General features: G+C 39.5%; 1 protein-coding gene across 3 annotated transcripts in view; it reads right to left on the minus strand.

The window, feature by feature from the left end:
• Window positions 1-304: 304 nt before the first annotated feature.
• The window catches only part of LOC128650345 (histone-lysine N-methyltransferase NSD2), a 448,512-nt gene continuing 425,561 nt past the window's right edge, over window positions 305-23,255 (minus strand). Inside the window, exon 16 of one of the 3 annotated variants that reach the window (XM_053704216.1) lies at window positions 305-1,113. In XM_053704216.1, the coding sequence (XP_053560191.1) occupies window positions 953-1,113 (161 nt within the window). In that variant the 3' untranslated portion in view covers window positions 305-952. The remainder of the gene's footprint in view (window positions 1,114-23,255) is intronic. The other 2 variants (XM_053704217.1, XM_053704218.1) reach the window with 2 other exon arrangements.

Consider the following 23,255-nt stretch of genomic DNA (forward strand, 5'->3'; position numbering starts at 1 on the left):
CTGTCTCCTTACCCCCAGTGGCTGGGGCACTCATCACCTCCCATGACAATTTTTTTTCTTTAATGATTCAGATAGAGCATACAATTTTAAGCTCCTTTCTAATTTACTCCAATTATCAATTTTTCTTCATTCTCTTGCTATCTTTATAAAAAAAAAAAAAAAAAAAAAAGCAGAAATGTAAAGCTTAGGAGCCGGCCCATTTTTGGTTCAGCACCTGGGTTATGTTTGCTTATTGGTGGTTAAATGCAGCCACCAATAAGCAAGCGCTATCCAAGGTGCTGAACCTAAAATGGGCCGGTTCCTTACTTTACATTTCTGCTTTTTAAAATAAAGATAGCAAGAGAAGAAAAAATAATAATAGGAGTAAATTAAAATTGAATGCTCAATGAAAGAATTTTTTTGGGGTTTAGTATCCCTTTAAGGAAAGTTTATAAAGAAGTTTTAATGAGGTGAATAAAAGAATGATAAACAATACTCCAAATACATCCCTTTGACAAGCACTGCACACTGAGGAGAAACTGGGTCTCAATATTAACTGAAAACCACTCTTAGGAAAATCAAGCACATCTTCATTCTTCAATCACCTCTCACAGAGGCATAGAAAAAAAGAACGAGGTATGTGTGAGGGGTTATATAGAGCTCTTGGGGTTTGGGAATCTTTGCCTCCTCCAAATGGTAGGGAAGGTAATTCCAATGAGTAATGGATTGTGGATTCATCACATGTATGAAAGAAAAGCTGACTAGAAAATATCACATGATCATCTCTAGGTTAAAATATGAATAATAATATTTTACTTCAAATATTTATTTACATCCCTCTAATGGGAATTTAACCAATCAGGATGCTAGTCCCAGGACTTACAAGTGAGTATGCATCTGGCATGATTTAGCATAAGAGTAACCTGTTACTTTAAATACAAATGTAAGTATCACCAGCAAAAAATTAAGTGCCTCACCTGTAGTTTCCCAGTTTCACCCAAATGATGTCTTGGAATTTAGGTTTCTTCCCTGCTCTGCAATCATTGCAAAACCAACTGCCATCAGGCATTTCAATATTCAAACAGTCTGGGTGAAAAGCTGCTGGGCAAGATTCACAGCAAAGTAAGCTTCCTCCTGTGTAAACAAACGATTAGTTTAAGAATGACACTTCACATACTGCCTCTTTAAATTGACTGATAACATGAATACTTTGAGAAAATATATAATACAATTTTGTTAGAAGTAAAATAGAAAGTTGTTTAAAATTCTATGCTCTGATGCTCTGGGTTCCGGAGGAGGAGCTTGTGCATAGGTCAGGATCCGCAAGCTTCCAGATTCCTGCAGCTGAGTCCTTGGCGGTTAACTCATGCCGTGTGATTGGGGGAAGTACCTGTAGCAGAGCCGGATTTTGCTCTAAGGGACCCACGGAGCGCATTAACCACTCTGCGTCCTAAACTACCCATTTTGGAGCCCCACGTATATCATCTTGTGATTAGGGCTCCAGAAGAATTTAATAACACCATTGGCAGTCCCCCCCCCTCCCTCCGGTGTTGTGTGAGGGGGGGTAGATAGCCGAAACTTCGATTAAGTGACTTTGAGATCTAATTTGCAACACTGCGTTTGCCCCCTGGTGAAGCTCCTCCCCCTCAGTGAGGGAGGCAGATAAAGCAAAACTCAGCCTGTCCAATGTCCTGGTTGAAACCCCCTTACATTGCGGCAGTCCCCCCCCTCCCACTGGTGCTGCGCGAGGAGGGTAGACAGCCGAAACTACGGTTAAGTGGCTCCGAAATTTAATTGCAACAGTCTGTTTGCCCCCTGGTAAAGCCCTCCCCCCCACATGAGGGAGGCAGAAAAAGTAAAAAACTCAGCTTGTTCAACGTTCAGGCTGAAACCGCCCCACATCGCGGCAGTCCCCCCCCCCTCCCACTGGTGCTGGGGGATTGATAGCCTAGAATAAGGATAACCGGGTACCGATGCAAACCCAACAACTGCTTACTCACATGATAGAACACCCCCCCCCCCTCTTAAAGTGAGCTGTATCTAGGAGACAACAACTTTGCACCGTTGGCAGTGAAACCTCTGAACGAACCTTATCTGGCGCCACAGGAAAACGGAGTGAGGTGGGACGGTCTTGCCGGTGATCCCTGACAACCGAGAGGTAAGTGGCCCATAAGTGGCCAAACAGGTACCTGCACTGGTGAGGGTTTTCTGGTGTTGTGTTTCCTAATGTACTTGAATGGAGAGGCTGAGAAAGATCGTTCAGGGAAAGGAGGGCAAACAGTATCTTTTAGCAAAGGAGAATTAACTGTATAGAAGCAATTAAATATACTGAATGCTTCATGGGGGGGGGGGGGGGGAAAGAAAAACAGAAAAAAAGAGAAAAAACAAAACAAAAACGGTTTCCTTTTACTTTCTAGACAGAAATCACTATAGTGCTTTAAAATAGACCCCCATTGTTCACCCTCTCTGGCTCCTCTTAAGCAGGTGTGGGGGAGAAAAGGGCAGCGTAAAGAAAGGGAGAGAAAAGGAAAATAATTTGGGACATAAAGCATGAACTAACTTTAATTAGTCCCTTAATCTTATACATCTCAGTATGGGGTATACAATACTGCTCTTGCTTAAATAATGATGTTGTGTTGGATTCAAAATTAAAACGGCAGTCCTCTCTCTCTGCAAAAGGAAAATTCATGGGTGTCGTGATAAAAGTGAACTTAACGAAAACTTGTTGGTCCCTCAATGACTATTTGATCAAACGATATTGATAAATCCCTCTCTGATTACAAATGGACTACCTCTGGTCAAATAAGCTCAATACTAACTAAAATTTCAAAAGCTCAAGTTTTCATTGATATGCTCTATGTTAAAGGGCCATAATACCCAAATGTTTAAACACTTGAAAGTGAAGCAGTATAGCTGTAAAAAAGAAAGATATTTTACCTCAAAAGTTCCTCAGTAGCCATATCCCATTGTAAAGGATTTCTAAGCAGCATATTAGTATGTCTGTCCTGGGACAGCTAAGGGGATGAGCCTCGTGCACACTCATTTCCCTATTCAGGTTAAAGGAAGCTTACTATGAAATCATGAGTTAAGTCAAATCTCATGAGATCACAGTAAGAGTTCATGACCTCAGCACTGCTGATGCTGATTAGCTGCAGTTTATTTCTTCATTTTTTTAAAAAAAAATTTTACCTGCAGCTGGGAGCAGCTGAGTATAACTTTTTACATAGAACTTACTCTGCTGAGCTGAGGAGAATGTGAGGTAAAATATCTTCCTTTTTTACATAGAGATGCTCAGGTGATATTTTCCTGTCAGCTTTTTACAGTTATACTGCATCAGTTTCAAGTGATTTAGCATATGAGTATTATGTCCCTTTAAAAAGGCTTTTGAATTAACACACTTGTTATATATGATTCACAGGATTTACCTAGTTTATGTTGCATATCTAGCAAGAGTTCTTGTTTAAAGAAGCAAATCTAGTCCTCCTGATATAAATTTTGTCATTATATTCAATACTTTTTTATGTTCATGCCTTAAAAACTTATGAACAGCATTGTGGTAGCGATTCTAAAGGGTCATAGTCTCTTTCCTCCCCCTTTCAAATTACCTGAAAATTAAGAAAAGGTATGGGAAAGGGAAAAGAAAAATAATAAAAGAAACTTCTAGGCCATTCCAAGGGCCAAATTATCTTATGTGATTCTAGATTTAGTTCCACATATCGTTGGGTTTAAAACCTAAATAAGTACAGGTGGCCCTCGTTTTACAACGGTTCAATTTACACCGTTTCAGAATAACAACCTTTTTTTCCAGTCATGTGACTGCTATTAAAAAGCACTGAGAAGCAATGCATTTATTAAAATAGCCAGTAGGTGGAGCTGTCCGCTTGTGTTGCAGAAAAGCCAAACAAGCTGAAATTAATCAGTTTAACCAGACCTGAGCTATCGAGCAGATTTCAAAGGAACAAGATCTTCCTGTCTATAAATCAGTCCAGATTGGAATGCAAAGAAATAACTGTTTGCAGAAAAATGCAAGTGAAGTCTGTGTTGTGTGATTATTTTATTAGGTTTATAATGCTGTTTAGCAAATGTTTTTGTTAATTTAACTTAGTTTAATTATACATTTTGTGTTGTGTGATTATTTTATTAGGTTTATAATGCTGTATAGCATTTAAAGTCTTCATTTTAATAATGTATTAAGTGTTACTTAATAAGAGGGGCCTGGAACCTATCTCCTTACTTCCCATTGACTTACATTATAAACTGGGTTTCAATTTACAACGGTTTCGATTTACAACCATTCCTTCTGGAACCTAACCCCGGCGTAAACTGAGGGCTACCTGTATTATTTCACATACTAAAAGCCCATATATACATAGCATAGTGGGCCCTTGCACAAACTTTAATATAAAGTCGCGTGAGAACTATTTAGTGTCGTACTCAACCTTAGAGGTACCCTCTGAAGTTAAATAAAAAGCCTCTCAAACAAAGGAGGTTTAATCTATAGATTTGGCGGAACTTCTTGACCTTATATAGGCAAGTGCGATCAGTGTTCTATTAGTAGTTTCCTCATTTACATGGTGTATAGAGCTGGCACCCTTGTTTATTACTAACTTGATCATATTAAGTGGAGTTAATTCTATATATACAACTTTGCTGATGTAAATTTCTTTTTCTTGTACCTGAATAAGAGGGTAGGAAAGCTTATATCTCAATTTCAATTAACTAAGCAGAATATAACGTATAAGTACATCCTTGGATTCAGTTACTTGGCAGATTTCTGTTAAACTAGATAGTAGTAGGGCAATAGGAGATCAGACAAGCGTCCTTGGGTCGGGCTCATTTAGCTCAGCTGACTCTATAGCTCTCTTATTCAAATTTAAATACATAATACTCTTGCTGTTTAAGTAATTGCTATATCAGGAATTAAATCGTTGGGATTCACTACCTTAAATATACGCACTCCCCTAACTTTCACTATGTCTTGATCAACTCCGGCACTTCAGACACAGTAGCTCTATTCTATTTTTGATTTTTTCCCTTAAACTTATATGGATAAATATCTCACTTCACCTTCCTTCACGCCCAAATCTAATCCAGGCATGGCATCCAAGCACAAGGAACGGAGGAATAAAAACTCTACAGAGACCCTGGTAGAGGTCCATCCTGAGTCCATTCACTCCAACGTCCACTCTATGACTACCCAGGAAACACAATCATTAGTATCCAGCATCTTAGAAGCTATATCCCCAAAATTCAACTCACTAAGAACTGAAATTAAACAAGACATTCTGTCTCTGACGACAGAAGATCCAAGATTGGGAAAATAAATGAGCGCTCCAAGCCCAGAAATATATAAAAAGTCAATTTTATTCCATACTTATTAAAACCATACAAAATAGAATAAAAAGTGGTAAGCACTATTGTGCAAAAAACAAGTTGAGGAACAGGTGCAAAAACAGCAAACGTTTCGTGCTCCACGCACTTGGTCACTGCTGATTGATACACCTGTTCAGTGCTCCTTTTATTACCTGGAATCCTTAAAGTGAAATCACTAATTTTATTAACCTGTATTTTGCCATTCTGTGGGGGAGCCTATGACAAGAAACATTTTTTATTTTCAATACACAAAATATTATATATAGATAAGCAAATTGATTCATGTTAAGAATTTAATTATTATGCCCAAGGAAAATATATCCTAAGTCAAATTTGATTATGTTTTACATTTTTTATCTCCTATAATTGGAAAATGTATACATATCATTCTATGAAACATTATTTCAAAACCTGTATATAATCAAGGTCAATTCTCATATTCAGTTTAAACTAATAAATTATAGCATACACCTTGAACAGGTTGGTACTGTGATTTGCAGAGAATGAGCCTATGACAAGACACTAATTTACATAAATTTCTTTTAAATAGATACATAGTAAATTTGTGTTAGCCTTATGTGGGAAACTAAAATTGAGATAGATGGGGAGATATTTTTATATCAAATACTGTTTGTTACTGTGAAGAAGACACAATCATTACAACTATGAATAAGAGCACATGACAAGAGCAATACCCTAAAATTAGAGATTATTGTTATTTAGTAAATAGATCTAAATCCCTTCTCATGTTAAGGCCCTCAGGATGTGTAGTCTGTAAATTGAACATCCACATAACTTCCCTTTTATCAAGGGTTTTCTCTCTGTCACCTCCTCTTCTCCATTGTGGGACAAAAACATAATTTATGCTTACCTGATAAATTCCTTTCTTCTGTAGTGTGATCAGTCCACGGGTCATCATTACTTCTGGGATATTACTCCTCCCCAACAGGAAGTGCAAGAGGATTCACCCAGCAGAGCTGCATATAGCTCCTCCCCTCTACGTCACTCCCAGTCATTCGACCAAGGACCAACGAGAAAGGAAAAGCCAAGGGTGAAGTGGTGACTGGAGTATAAATTAAAAAATATTTACCTGCCTTAAAAACAGGGCGGGCCGTGGACTGATCACACTACAGAAGAAAGGAATTTATCAGGTAAGCATAAATTATGTTTTCTTCTGTTATGTGTGATCAGTCCACGGGTCATCATTACTTCTGGGATACCAATACCAAAGCAAAAGTACACGGATGACGGGAGGGATAGGCAGGCTCTTTATACAGAAGGAACCACTGCCTGAAGAACCTTTCTCCCAAAAATAGCCTCCGATGAAGCAAAAGTGTCAAATTTGTAAAATTTGGAAAAAGTATGAAGCGAAGACCAAGTTGCAGCCTTGCAAATCTGTTCAACAGAGGCCTCATTCTTGAAGGCCCAAGTGGAAGCCACAGCTCTAGTAGAATGAGCTGTAATTCTTTCAGGAGGCTGCTGTCCAGCAGTCTCATAAGCTAAACGAATTATGCTACGAAGCCAAAAAGAAAGAGAGGTAGCGGAAGCTTTTTGACCTCTCCTCTGCCCAGAGTAAATGACAAACAGAGAAGACGTTTGCCGAAATTCCTTAGTTGCCTGTAAGTAAAATTTTAGAGCACGGACTACATCCAGGTTGTGCAGTAGACGTTCCTTCTTTGAAGAAGGATTTGGGCATAAAGAAGGAACAACAATCTCTTGATTGATATTCCTGTTAGTAACTACCTTAGGTAAGAACCCAGGTTTAGTACGCAGGACTACCTTATCCGAATGAAAAATCAAATAAGGAGAATCACAATGTAAGGCTGATAATTCAGAGACTCTTCGAGCCGAGGAAATAGCCATTAAAAATAGAACTTTCCAAGATAACAACTTTATATCAATGGAATGAAGGGGTTCAAACGGAACGCCCTGTAAAACATTAAGAACAAGGTTTAAACTCCATGGTGGAGCAACAGTTTTAAACACAGGCTTAATTCTGGCCAAAGCCTGACAAAAAGCCTGGACGTCAGGAACTTCTGACAGACGTTTGTGTAACAGAATGGACAGAGCTGAGATCTGTCCCTTTAATGAACTAGCAGATAAACCCTTTTCTAAACCTTCTTGTAGAAAAGACAATATCCTAGGAATCCTAACCTTACTCCAAGAGTAACCTTTGGATTCACACCAATATAGGTATTTACGCCATATCTTATGGTAAATCTTTCTGGTAACAGGTTTCCTAGCCTGTATTAAGGTATCAATAACTGACTCAGAAAATCCACGTCTTGATAAAATCAAGCGTTCAATTTCCAAGCAGTCAGCTTCAGAGAAGTTAGATTTTGATGTTTGAAGGGACCCTGTATCAGAAGGTCCTGTTTCAGAGGTAGAGACCAAGGTGGACAGGATGACATGTCCACCAGGTCTGCATACCAAGTCCTGCGTGGCCACGCAGGTGCTATTAGAATCACTGATGCTCTCTCTTGTTTGATTCTGGCAATCAATCGAGGAAGCAACGGGAAGGGTGGAAACACGTAAGCCATCCTGAAGTCCCAAGGTGCTGTCAGAGCATCTATCAGGACTGCTCCTGGATCCCTGGATCTGGACCCGTAACGAGGAAGCTTGGCGTTCTGTCGAGACGCCATGAGATCTATCTCTGGTTTGCCCCAACGTCGAAGTATTTGGGCAAAGACCTCCGGATGAAGTTCCCACTCCCCCGGATGAAAAGTCTGACGACTTAAGAAATCCGCCTCCCAGTTCTCCACTCCCGGGATGTGGATTGCTGACAGGTGGCAAGAGTGAGACTCTGCCCAGCAAATTATCTTTGATACTTCCATCATAGCTAGGGAGCTTCTTGTCCCTCCCTGATGGTTGATGTAAGCTACAGTCGTGATGTTGTCCGACTGAAACCTGATGAACCCCCGAGTTGTCAACTGGGGCCAAGCCAGGAGGGCATTGAGAACTGCTCTCAATTCCAGAATGTTTATTGGCAGGAGACTCTCCTCCTGACTCCATTGTCCCTGAGCCTTCAGAGAATTCCAGACGGCACCCCAACCTAGAAGGCTGGCGTCTGTTGTTACAATTGTCCAGTCTGGTCTGCTGAATGGCATCCCCCTGGACAGATGTGGCCGAGAAAGCCACCATAGAAGAGAATTTCTGGTCTCTTGATCCAGATTCAGAGAAGGGGATAAGTCTGAGTAATCCCCATTCCACTGACTTAGCATGCACAGTTGCAGTGGTCTGAGGTGTAAGCGTGCAAAGGGTACTATGTCCATTGCCGCTACCATTAAGCCGATTACCTCCATGCATTGAGCCACTGACGGGTGTTGAATGGAATGAAGGGTGCGGCAAGCACTTTGAAGTCTTGTTAGCCTGTCCTCTGTCAGGTAAATCTTCATTTCTACAGAATCTATAAGAGTCCCCAGGAAGGGAACTCTTGTGAGTGGAACGAGTGAACTTTTCTTTTCGTTCACCTTCCATCCATGTGACCTTAGAAATGCCAGCACTAACTCTGTATGAGACTTGGCAGTTTGAAAGCTTGAAGCTTGTATCAGAATGTCGTCTAGGTATGGAGCTACCGAGATTCCCTGCGGTCTTAGTACCGCCAGAAGAGCACCCAGAACCTTTGTGAAGATTCTTGGAGCTGTAGCCAATCCGAATGGAAGAGCCACAAACTGGTAATGCCTGTCTAGGAAGGCAAACCTTAGGTACCGATAATGATCTTTGTGAATCGGTATGTGAAGGTAAGCATCTTTTAAATCTACAGTGGTCATGTATTGACCCTCTTGGATCATAGGTAAAATTGTCCGAATAGTCTCCATCTTGAACGATGGAACTCTTAGGAATTTGTTTAGGATCTTTAAGTCCAGGATTGGTCTGAAAGTTCCCTCTTTTTTGGGAACCACAAACAGATTTGAGTAAAACCCCTGTCCCTGTTCCGATCGTGGAACTGGATGGATTACTCCCATTAACAAGAGCTCTTGTACGCAGCGTAGAAACGCCTCTTTCTTTGTCTGGATTGTTGACAATCTTGACAGATGAAATCTCTCTCTTGGAGGAGAGTATTTGAAGTCCAGAAGGTATCCCTGAGATATTATCTCTAGCGCCCAGGGATCCTGAACATCTCTTGCCCAAGCCTGGGCGAAGAGAGAAAGTCTGCCCCCCACTAGATCCGATCCCGGATCGGGGGCCCTCAATTCATGCTGTTTTAGGGGCAGCAGCAGGTTTCCTAGTCTGCTTGCCCTTGTTCCAGGACTGGTTAGGTTTCCAGCCTTGTCTGTAGCGAGCAACAGCTCCTTCCTGTTTTGGTGCAGAGGAAGTTGATGCTGCTCCTGCTTTGAAATTACGAAAGGAACGAAAATTAGACTGTCTAGTCTTGGCTTTGGCTTTGTCCTGAGGCAGGGCATGGCCTTTACCTCCTGTAATGTCAGCGATAATCTCTTTCAACCCGGGCCCGAATAAGGTCTGCCCTTTGAAAGGTATATTAAGCAATTTAGACTTAGAAGTAACATCAGCTGACCAGGATTTTAGCCACAGCGCCCTGCGTGCCTGAATGGCGAATCCTGAATTCTTCGCCGTAAGTTTAGTAAGATGTACTACGGCCTCCGAAATGAATGAATTAGATAGTTTAAGGACTCTAAGCCTGTCCGTAATGTCGTCCAGAGTAGCTGAACCAATGTTCTCTTCCAGAGACTCAATCCAGAATGCCGCTGCAGCCGTGATCGGCGCAATGCATGCAAGGGGTTGCAATATAAAACCTTGTTGAACAAACATTTTCTTAAGGTAACCCTCTAACTTTTTATCCATTGGATCTGAAAAAGCACAGCTATCCTCCACCGGGATAGTGGTACGCTTAGCTAAGGTAGAAACTGCTCCCTCCACCTTAGGGACCGTTTGCCATAAGTCCCTTGTGGTGGCGTCTATTGGAAACATTTTTCTAAATATCGGAGGGGGTGAGAACGGCACACCGGGTCTATCCCACTCCTTAGTAACAATTTCAGTAAGTCTCTTAGGTATAGGAAAAACCTCAGTACTCGTCGGGTACCGCAAAATATTTATCCAACCTACACATTTTCTCTGGTATTGCAACTGTGTTACAATCATTCAGAGCCGCTAACACCTCCCCTAGTAATACACGGAGGTTTTCCAGTTTAAATTTAAAATTTGAAATATCTGAATCCAGTCTGTTTGGATCAGAACCGTCACCCACAGAATGAAGTTCTCCGTCCTCATGTTCTGCCACCTGTGACGCAGTGTCTGACATGGCCCTAATATTATCAGCGCACTCTGTTCTCACCCCAGAGTGATCACGCTTACCTCTTAGTTCTGGTAATTTAGCCAAAACCTCAGTCATAACAGTAGCCATATCCTGTAATGTGATTTGTAATGGCCGCCCAGATGTACTCGGCGCTACAATATCACGCACCTCCCCCTGAGCGGGAGATGTAGGTACTGACACGTGAGGCGAGTTAGTCGGCATAACTCTCCCCTCGTTGTTTGGTGAAATTTGTTCAATTTGTACAGATTGACTTTTATTTAAAGTAGCATCAATACAGTTAGTACATAAATTTCTATTGGGCTCCACTTTGGCATTGCAACAAATGACACAGGTATCATCCTCTGAATCAGACATGTTTAACACACTAGCAAATAAACTTGCAACTTGGAAATACAATTCAATTAGAATAATATTAAAATGTACTGTGCCTTTAAGAAGCACAGAAGATCTATGACAGTTGAAAATTAATAAATTGAAACAGTTATAGCCTCAATCCTTGTAAACAACACAACTTTAGCAAAGGTTTAATCCCATTAGCAAAGATAACAAATTCTGAAAGCAGGAAACAAATTACAGAATAAACGTTTTTTATCTCAGTCAAACTATAATTCTCACAGCTCTGCTGAGAGAAATTACCTCCCTCAAAATAAGTTTTGAAGACCCCTGAGCTCTGTAGAGATGAACCGGATCATGCAGGGAATACAATGAGTTGCTGACTGAAATATTTGATGCATAGAAAAAGCGCCAAAAAAACGGCCCCTCCCCCTCACACACAGCAGTGAGGGAGAACAGAAACTGTCAGAAAAACAGATTAAGCAACTGCCAAGTGGAAAAATAGTGCCCAAACATTTATTCACACAGTACCTCAGCAAATGAAAACGATTTTACATTCCAGCAAAAACGTTAAACATAATCTCTAGTTATTAAACAGCTTTATGTATTTCTTACAGTGTAATTCTAGTGAAGTACCATTCCCCAGAATACTGAAGTGTAAAGTATACATACATGACATTATATCGGTATGGCAGGATTTTCTCATCAATTCCATTGTCAGAAAATAAAAACTGCTACATACCTCTATGCAGATTCATCTGCCCGCTGTCCCCTGATCTGAAGTTTACCTCACTCCTCAGATGGCCGAGAACAGCAATATGATCTTAACTACTCCGGCTAAAATCATAGCAAAACTCTGGTAGATTCTTCTTCAAACTCTGCCAGAGAGGTAATAACACACTCCGGTGCTATTTTAAAATAACAAACTTTTGATTGAAGATATAAAACGAAGTATAATCACCATAGTCCTCTCACACATCCTATCTAGTCGTTGGGTGCAAGAGAATGACTGGGAGTGACGTAGATGGGAGGAGCTATATGCAGCTCTGCTGGGTGAATCCTCTTGCACTTCCTGTTGGGGAGGAGTAATATCCCAGAAGTAATGATGACCCGTGGACTGATCACACTTAACAGAAGAAATCTATCCCTTGTAAGATGAGAGCAGATGTATCTGCGTTGTGTAATGCCTTAAAATGCCTTGATACAGGTGTGTCTGAGTCCTTATCCTCTATGGAGCGCAAATGCTCCAAGAACCTTTCTTTTAGCGGTCTTTTAGTTTTACCTGTGTATTGTTTATGACAAATTTTACACGTTAAAAGATAAACTACATGAGTAGTTGAGCAATTGATATGATATATCTTATACACTTTATTGGTAGTGGTTGAACTAAATTCAACCCCTTCCTTGACAAAATCACAGGTAGTACATATTGGACGCCTACACTTATAGAAACCCTTTCTCTGTTTTAGCCAGCAAGTTGTTTTATTAGTTCTTACATCTGATGGAGAAATGGAATTTGCAATCGTTTTACCTCTTCTAGATACAAAATCACAGCCTTCTTTAAGGATCTCTTTAAGGATAGGGTCTGAGTACAAAATAGGTATAGAATCTTTAATAATTCTGCACACCTTGGTGTATTCCATACTGTAGGTTGTAATGAATTTAATCTTACTACTTTCTGATGTTCTTTTCTGTTCTGTATTTGAGCAATTCTTGTCTTGGAGTTAAATCTACACTGGTTTTTGCCTCTTTTAACAACTTCTCACTATAACCCCTATCCAAGAGCCTTTCTGTTGCTTCTTGTGACTTCACCTGATATTCTGCCTCACTGGTGCAGTTTCTTTTAATTCTGGTATATTCCCCATTAGGGATACCCTTCACAACATGTCTTGGGTGACACGAGTTGTACTTCAGGATGGTGTTCCCAGCCGTAGACTTCCTATATATAGTGGTCTCAACAGTTTGTTTGTCAGTGCTCCTTAATGTAATATCAAGAAAATGTATTTCCTTTTCACTATGCTCACTAGTGAATTTTAAGTTGTAGTTGTTATCGTTAAGATATTTACAAAAATCTTCTGCCTCTTGCTGATCCCCTTCAAATACAAACAGATCATCAATATACCTGTAAAACTGGATAATCCTATCCTTGAATGGATTTTTATCTCCATAGACGTGGGACAGCTCCCACCACCCCATAAAGAGGTTGGCATAGGAGGGGGCAAATTTCGCCCCCATAGCTGTCCCACGTCTCTGGAGATAAAAGCTGTTCTGAAACAGAAAAAAATTATGACTCAAAAGATATTCAATTGCCCTTATTATGAAAATTTTAGTTGGAGATGTAAAATTAGTGTTTTGTTCCAAAAAATGTTCTATTGCTTCAATTCCCTTATGTTGTATAGTTGTGTATAGTGAAGAGACATCAGCTGTAATGAATCTATATGTTGGTTTCCATTTTAGATTTTGAATTTTATTTAGAAGAGCCGTGGTGTCCTGTATATAGCTAGGCAAATCCTTAACCAGGGGTTGTAAAAATGAATCAATTAATTCTGACATGGGTTCATTCAAAGAATCAATGCCCGCTATAATGGGCCTGCCCTGTGGACTCAAAAGATTTTTGTGTTTTAGGAAGGTAATTTGCTTGCTACCCTCTCTCTAACAGTGCCTATCACCTCATTGGATTTAAAGCTACATACCCCAGGGGCGCTCCGTTGAGCAGGTTTGTTTTTCCTTAGGTTTGTTCTGCATTACCTGCCTAGGAGCAGCCGGGGGTAACCGGAAGCCGGAAGTCGTCATCCTCACATACCGCAGCAGCACAGTCAGACTGCAGTGAGCACCGGAGCTTGATTTCCACACATTAAGGAAGGCGGAGGATAATATCGCAGTGCCTTACTTGGATACCGGCTGAGGACACAGAGGGATCGCTCAACATGTCTTTGCAGCGCGCATGATATACACAAGGTAACATTCTCATATAAACTTATCACCTGTTCTACTGTGGTTTTATTGCCTGGATTGTTTTTTGCATATGGGAAGCAAACAGGATTACTAAAATACAACACATCTATGTATATGAAGTGAATACAAGTAAATATACATACAAGGCAACAATGTTTTAAAAAACTACAGTGAGAGAATAAGGAGATAACAAGGGAATGTTATAGGCTGAAGACGAGGAGGGTAGAAGTATTTATTGCAAGTGAACCAAATACAGTGGTATAGCACAATATAATCTTTAATACATTCTGTGTAAGGATAACCAATATGGATCAAGAAACTGAAGGTTCATATGTCCTGGGTGATTTTAAGGAAGAAACCTCAGAATTATATAAAGATATAGCATACACATTGGACAGTTTGTTTTTTGACATAGATGAACTACGTAAAAAAGACATTAAATTGGAACTGGATATAAGGTCTTTTTTATTATACACTCATGAGAAGCGTATACCTAGGGGACTTAGGATACGCACGTTTCCCTCTTTTGTTGTCAACAATTCTGAGTTCATTAGTAAATGGAACACAATACTAGACACCTGCTCCTTTGCACTTATTGATCTGTTAATCCAATATAAGAGAGAACAGAGGAAAGATATTATGAATGAATTAAAAGAATTACAGAATAAATTAAGATGTCACTAACATGATCAAAATTTTAAAAAATATGATCAACAGTTTGAAAGAAATATGGTTGCATTCAAACAAGAACTTTGGCAGTTTAAGTCTAGAAAAATGCTCAGAGACAAGAGGGATTATGACCAACATCAGGTGTATCGCTGGAGTCAGGATGATCAGACCAAACCCAGATACAATAGGAGATATAATAAGAACAAAAACAACAGTTCTAACAAAAAGGACAAAGTAGTTACTTTTGCAGATACAGACACTGAGTATGAATATGACTCTTCTGAAGGTGAAGCAGAAGAAGAATCGTATGCGCTTATGTTGGAAGGACAGTCTGAGGTAGCTGAAATAGACATTTCAGTCTCAAAAAACGAGATACGCCAGACTGTACCGTCTGTAAGAAAAAAACAACCCACCAGGGCAGAAGGGGGAAAGGGAGCAAGAGAAATCAAGTCAATCAACAAAGGAGAAGAAAAGAAAAAGACACACAAGATCTATCCCACACGCTCTCAGATTGTTCAGAAAAAATATGCCTAAACAATTATGTTATAAATTTGTCTAGTAAAATTCTTAATGATGTTGAAATACAGGTTTTGTCAAAAGGTTTGAATTTTGTTCCTGATAATCATTTTAATATTTTTGAAACCATTCTTGACATTAACAGGTTTGTACGCAAACTCACCTTGCGCAAACATTACTTTGGCTTCAATGAAGATCAGGAACAAAATGAAAATAAGGTTAGCCAAATTGATAAGAGTGAACCTCAGGGTTTAAGTGATTTTTCAGATATATGTACTCTCTTAGACTTAGAACAATTGCAACAAGAAGGTGACAGTCATACTGAGGGCCTAATATGTGAGACAGATATATCATTGAGACATGTAAGGAATAAAAGTCATTTTTATCCTATACATACTAGACCCAAAATTCTGGATATATTTCAGAAAACAGTGGAGGAAAAATTGAGGGGATTACAATCTACTCAAAAGAGGAACAAACCTCAATCCAATTTTACTCTAAAGGAGAGGAAAACAATGAAAAGGTTGGCATCTGATGATTCACTTGTCAGAAGGCAATCTGACAAGGGAGGCAATGTGGTCGTCCTTAATAAGGATGACTACGTTGCAGAGTCCTTGAGACAACTAAATGATAAGGAAGTGTATATTAAATTAAAAGATAATCCTACAGTGAAGTACAGGAGTGAACTGACCAATCTTGTTTTGTATGCAAGATATAATAACATCATAAATAAATCAGTTCAGGAAAGGATTATCCCACAATAACCAGTCATTCCTGTTTTTCATTACCTTCCTAAAACACAAAAATCTTTTGAGTCCACAGGGCAGGCCCATTATAGCGGGCATTGATTCTTTGAATGAACCCATGTCAGAATTAATTGATTCATTTTTACAACCCCTGGTTAAGGATTTGCCTAGCTATATACAGGACACCACGGCTCTTCTAAATAAAATTCAAAATCTAAAATGGAAACCAACATATAGATTCATTACAGCTGATGTCTCTTCACTATACACAACTATACAACATGATAAGGGAATTGAAGCAATAGAACATTTTTTGGAACAAAACACTAATTTTACATCTCCAACTAAAATTTTCATAATAAGGGCAATTGAATATCTTTTGAGTCATAATTTTTTTCTGTTTCAGAACAGCTTTTATCTCCAGAGACGTGGGACAGCTATGGGGGCGAAATTTGCCCCCTCCTATGCCAACCTCTTTATGGGGTGGTGGGAGCTGTCCCACGTCTATGGAGATAAAAATCCATTCAAGGATAGGATTATCCAGTTTTACAGGTATATTGATGATCTGTTTGTATTTGAGGGGGATCAGCAAGAGGCAGAAGATTTTTGTAAATATCTTAACGATAACAACTACAACTTAAAATTCACTAGTGAGCATAGTGAAAAGGAAATACATTTTCTTGATATTACATTAAGGAGCACTGACAAACAAACTGTTGAGACCACTATATATAGGAAGTCTACGGCTGGGAACACCATCCTGAAGTACAACTCGTGTCACCCAAGACATGCTGTGAAGGGTATCCCTAAGGGGGAATATACCAGAATTAAAAGAAACTGCACCAGTGAGGCAGAATATCAGGTGAAGTCACAAGAAGCAACAGAAAGGCTCTTGGATAGGGGTTATAGTGAGAAGTTGTTAAAAGAGGCAAAAACCAGTGTAGATTTAACTCCAAGACAAGAATTGCTCAAATACAGAACAGAAAAGAACATCAGAAAGTAGTAAGATTAAATTCATTACAACCTACAGTATGGAATACACCAAGGTGTGCAGAATTATTAAAGATTCTATACCTATTTTGTACTCAGACCCTATCCTTAAAGAGATCCTTAAAGAAGGCTGTGATTTTGTATCTAGAAGAGGTAAAACGATTGCAAATTCCATTTCTCCATCAGATGTAAGAACTAATAAAACAACTTGCTGGCTAAAACAGAGAAAGGGTTTCTATAAGTGTAGGCGTCCAATATGTACTACCTGTGATTTTGTCAAGGAAGGGGTTGAATTTAGTTCAACCACTACCAATAAAGTGTATAAGATATATCATATCAATTGCTCAACTACTCATGTAGTTTATCTTTTAACGTGTAAAATTTGTCATAAACAATACACAGGTAAAACTAAAAGACCGCTAAAAGAAAGGTTCATTTGCGCTCCATAGAGGATAAGGACTCAGACACACCTGTATCAAGGCATTTTAAGGCATTACACAACGCAGATACATCTGCTCTCATCTTACAAGGGATAGATTTTGTCCCACAATGGAGAAGAGGAGGTGACAGAGAGAAAACCCTTGATAAAAGGGAAGTTATGTGGATGTTCAATTTACAGACTACACATCCTGAGGGCCTTAACATGAGAAGGGATTTAGATCTATTTACTAAATAACAATAATCTCTAATTTTAGGGTATTGCTCTTGTCATGTGCTCTTATTCATAGTTGTAATGCTTGTGTCTTCTTCACAGTAACAAACAGTATTTGATATAAAAATATCTCCCCATCTATCTCAATTTTAGTTTCCCACATAAGGCTAACACAAATTTACTATGTATCTATTTAAAAGAAATTTATGTAAATTACAGTGTCTTGTCATAGGCTCATTCTCTGCAAATCACAGTACCAACCTGTTCAAGGTGTATGCTATAATTTATTAGTTTAAACTGAATATGAGAATTGACCTTGATTATATACAGGTTTTGAAATAATGTTTCATAGAATGATATGTATACATTTTCCAATTATAGGAGATAAAAAATGTAAAACATAATCAAATTTGACTTAGGATATATTTTCCTTGGGCATAATAATTAAATTCTTAACATGAATCAATTTGCTTATCTATATATAATATTTTGTGTATTGAAAATAAAAAAATGTTTCTTGTCATAGGCTCCCCCACAGGATGGCAAAATACAGGTTAATAAAATTTGTGATTTCACTTTAAGAATCCAGGTAATAAAAGGAGCACTGAACAGGTGTATCAATCAGCAGTGACCAAGTGCGTGGAGCACGAAACGTTTGCTGTTTTTGCACCTGTTCCTCAACTTGTTTTTTGCACAATAGTGCTTATTTTTTATTCTATTTTGTATGGTTTTAATAAGTATGGAATAAAATTGACTTTTTATATATTTCTGGGCTTGGAGCGCTCATTTATTTTCCCAATCTTGGATTAACTGTTACTTTTTGTGCGTGTGCAGACGCACTGGGAATTTTTGTTTGCCGCCCGGGAACAACATTCATTTGCTTGCTACCCTCTCTCTAACAGTGCCTATCACCTCATTGGATTTAAAGCTACATACCCCAGGGGCACTCCGTTGAGCAGGTTTGTTTTTCCTCTGACGACAGAAGTCAGGCAATTTTCTAACAGATTACAAATAGCCGAGCAGAGAATCTCGCACCTGGAGGATGTGTCCAACTCTCACGTCACTTAGATTGAGTGTAACTATAAAGAGCTAGTTAAAATGCAGAATAAACTAGAAGATCTCGAAAATAGATCGAGAAGAAATAATCTTAGAATTATTGGAGTCCCAGAAACTAACCAATAGGAAGACCTAATGAAATTTACGTCCCACACGCTTCCTCAATTATTAAATATTCCCCCTTCTTTGACTCCATTTATAATCGAGAGAGTTCACAGACTGGGGAGACCTCAGGAAGCCTTGAGGAATTTAGCTAAATCCAGACCTATCATCGCGAAATTTCTAAACTATCAAGACAAAGTGCTGTTCTTACAACACTCACAAAAACCAACCAATAGTATATAACCAAGCGAAAATCCTTCTTTTCCAGGACTTTTCTTTTGAAACCTCCTCGAGGCAGAGGGAGCTCTCATCAGTCTGTGGCAAAATGATAAAAGCAGGATGGCAGGCCATAATCATATATCCGGCTAGACTTAGGGTAATTTTGGACGGTCAAACCCTATTTTATGATTCAGCTCAAGAAGCAGAAAAGCTGGCTGAATTAGGGGTGAAATAAATAAGTACCATGCTGTTACGTGAAACTTATACAAATATTTTGAATCATGGACGTTGTTCTAATTAAGGTTATTTTTGACTGTATGGGACCAGATGATTTTCTTCCCCCCCGGGGGAGAGGGGGGGGTTGGGTGAATTTTAAACCTTTTTTCTTTCCTTCTGTCCCTTTCCCAAGGTTCCTTGTTAGTAAAATAAATGGCCACTGTTAATCAAATTAGGTTAACTTCATGGAATGTGGGTGGCATTACGTCGCCCATAAAACGCAAAACAATTATAGCACATCTAAAGAAACCCAAAACAAGCATTGCGTTTTTACAGGAAACACACTTGAGTTTAGATGAATCCATGAAATTAAAATCTTCTTGGGTGGGCGAGGTGGTCGCCACCTCCTCCACAAATAGAAAAAAAGGAGTGGCAATCCTCTTAGGGAAAAAGTTAACTTATGAAACCTTACTTACAATAGTAGACACAGATAGTAGATTCTTAATTCTTAAATTAAAGATAGCAAACTCAATCTACACTCTGTGCAATCTGTACGCACCTAATATTATTAAAAATTCTGGGAGTCTCTTCAGGCTAGAATTCTACAAATGGCAGAAGGTCATTTGATAGTTGCAGGAGACTTTAATATGTCCCCTCGGTACCCCTTGGATAGGTTTAGACAAGGCACATCTCAAAAGAAAACAAAAAAGGACAACCTAGAAACAAAGCTGTTCAATTCTATTATACAAATTCTAGCAGTAAAAGATACCTGGAGATCACATCATCCGGATGATCGAGACTATACCTGTTTCTCCAGCTATGCTAAATCACTGCCGAGAATTGATCTTTTTTGGTTAGCGAGAGTCTATACAAGATAGGAGCAAAATATACAATTTCAGCAATTTGCATCTCAGATCACGCTCCTATTCTGCTGGACATTCCGCTAGGAAATAAACTCTTGTGTGGCACGCTTTTCCTACCCAAAATATCTGAGTAAAAAGTCTAAATTTAAGAACTGGCTAAAAATGAAAACTGATTCATTCTTCCAGTTTAACGTTGGCTCGGTTACCAAACCATCGACTTTATGGGAAGCTGCAAAGATGGTATTAAGAGGGGAAGATTATCGCATACACTGCCAGATTTAAAAAAAACTCCAGACTCAGAGAAAGAGAGGTTACAGTGGCAGTAGGGACTGCCTATAATAGATATTTAAATATTCCTTCAGAAGACTGGAGTAGATATTTAGGGACAAAAAGAGAACAGGATACTTTCTTACTGCAAAATACAACACACAGACCTAAAATACCAGGCAAGATTATATAGGTTTGGCAATAAATCGGGTAAATTTATCAAAATTAGTGAAAAACACAGTTTATGCTTACCCGATAAATTTATTTCTCTTCTGGTGTATCCAGTCCACGGATCATCCATTACTTGTGGGATATTCTCCTTCCCAACAGGAAGCTGAAAGAGGATCACCCACAGAAGAGCTGTCTATATAGCTCCTCCCCTAACTGCCACTACCAGTCATTCGACCGAAGACAAGCAAGAGAAAGGAGAAACCATAGGGTGCAGTGGTGAATGTAGTTTGAAAATAAAAAACACCTGCCTTAAAATAACAGGGCGGGCCGTGGACTGGATACACCACAAGAGAAATAAATTTATCAGGTAAGCATAAATTATGTTTTCTCTTGTAAGGTGTATCCAGTCCACGGATCATCCATTACTTGTGGGATACCAATACCAAAGCTATAGGACACGGATGAAGGGAGGGACAAGGCAGGCGCTTAAACGGAAGGCACCACTGCCTGCAAGACCTTTCTCCCAAAAATAGCCTCCGAAGAAGCAAAAGTATCAATTTTATAGAACTTTGAAAAAGTATGAAGCGAAGACCAAGTCGCCGCCTTACAAATCTGTTCAACAGAAGCCTAATTTTTAAAAGCCCATGTGGAAGCTACCGCTCTAGTAGAATGAGCTGTAATCCTTTCAGGAGGCTGCTGGCCAGCAGTCTCATAAGCTAAGCGTATTATACTCCTTAGCCAAAAAGAAAGAGAAGTTGCCAAAGCCTTTTGGCCTCTCCTCTGTCCAGAGTAGACAACAAACAATGCAGATGTTTGACGAAAATCTTTAGTAGCTTGTAAATAAAACTTTAAAGCACAAACCACATCAAGATTGTGTAATAGACGTTCCTTCTTTGAAGAAGGATTAGGACACAGTGACAGTACAACAATCTCCTGATTGATATTTTTATTAGATACTACCTTAGGTAAAAAAACATAATTTATGCTTACCTGATAAATTTATTTCTCTTGTAGTGTATCCAGTCCACGGATCATCCATTACTTATGGGATATTAACTCCTCCCCAACAGGAAGTGCAAGAGGATTCACCCAGCAGAGCTGCTATATAGCTCCTCCCCTAACTGCCATTACCAGTCATTCGACCGAAAACATGCAGAGAAAGGAAAACCATAGGGTACAGTGGTGACTGTAGTTTAATGGAAAAATTACCTGCCTTAAAGTGACAGGGCGGGCCGTGGACTGGATACACTACAAGAGAAATAAATTTATCAGGTAAGCATAAATTATGTTTTCTCTTGTTAAGTGTATCCAGTCCACGGATCATCCATTACTTATGGGATACCAATACCAAAGCTAAAGTACACGGATGACGGGAGGGACAGGCAGGCTCTTTATACGGAAGGAACCACTGCCTGAAGAACCTTTCTCCCAAAAACAGCCTCCGAAGAAGCAAAAGTGTCAAATTTGTAAAATTTGGAAAAAGTATGAAGAGAAGACCAAGTTGCAGCCTTGCAAATCTGTTCAACAGAAGCCTCATTCTTAAAGGCCCAAGTGGAAGCCACAGCTCTAGTAGAATGTGCTGTAATTCTTTCAGGAGGCTGCTGTCCAGCAGTCTCATAGGCTAACCGTATTATGCTACGAAGCCAAAAGGAGAGAGAGGTAGCCGAAGCTTTTTGACCTCTCCTCTGACCAGAATAAACGACAAACAGGGAAGACGTTTGTCGAAAATCCTTAGTTGCCTGTAGATAAAATTTCAGGGCACGGACTACATCTAGATTGTGTAGCAGACGTTCCTTTTTCGAAGAAGGATTAGGACACAAAGATGGAACCACAATCTCTTGATTGATATTCCTGTTAGTGACCACCTTAGGTAGGAACCCAGGTTTAGTACGCAGAACTACCTTGTCTGAATGAAAAATCAGATAAGGAGAATCACAATGTAAGGCAGATAACTCAGAGACTCTTCGAGCCGAGGAAATCGCCATTAAAAACAGAACTTTCCAAGATAACAACTTGATATCAATGGAATGAAGGGGTTCAAACGGAACCCCCTGTAAAACATTAAGAACTAAGTTCAAACTCCATGGTGGAGCAACAGTTTTAAACACAGGCTTGATCCTAGCTAAAGCCTGACAAAAAGCTTGAACGTCCGGAACTTCTGACAGACGTTTGTGTAAAAGAATGGACAGAGCTGAAATCTGTCCCTTTAAGGAACTAGCGGATAAACCCTTTTCTAAACCTTCTTGTAGAAAAGACAATATCCTCGGAATCCTAACCTTACTCCATGAGTAACTCTTGGATTCGCACCAATATAAGTATTTGCGCCATATCTTATGGTAAATCTTTCTGGTAACAGGCTTCCTAGCCTGTATTAAGGTATCAATAACTGACTCAGAAAAACCACGTTTTGATAAAATCAAGCGTTCAATTTCCAAGCAGTCAGCTTCAGAGAAATTAGATTTTGATGTTTGAAGGGACCCTGGATCAGAAGGTCCTGTTTCAGAGGTAGCGACCAAGGTGGACAGGATGACATGTCCACTAGATCTGCATACCAAGTCCTGCGTGGCCATGCAGGCGTTATTAGAATCACTGATGCTCTCTGTTTGATTCTGGCAATCAATCGAGGAAGCATCGGGAAGGGTGGAAACACATAAGCCATCCCGAAGGTCCAAGGTGCTGTCAAAGCATCTATCAGAACCGCTCCCGGATCCCTGGATCTGGGCCCGTAACGAGGAAGCTTGGCGTTCTGTCGAGACGCCATGAGATCTATCTCTGGTTTGCCCCAACGTCTAAGTATTTGGGCAAAGACCTCCGGATGAAGTTCCCACTCCCCCGGATGAAAAGTCTGACGACTTAAGAAATCCGCCTCCCAG

The sequence above is a fragment of the Bombina bombina genome, chromosome 2 (assembly GCF_027579735.1).
Source record: "Bombina bombina isolate aBomBom1 chromosome 2, aBomBom1.pri, whole genome shotgun sequence".
Classification (NCBI taxonomy): Eukaryota; Metazoa; Chordata; class Amphibia; order Anura; family Bombinatoridae; genus Bombina; species Bombina bombina.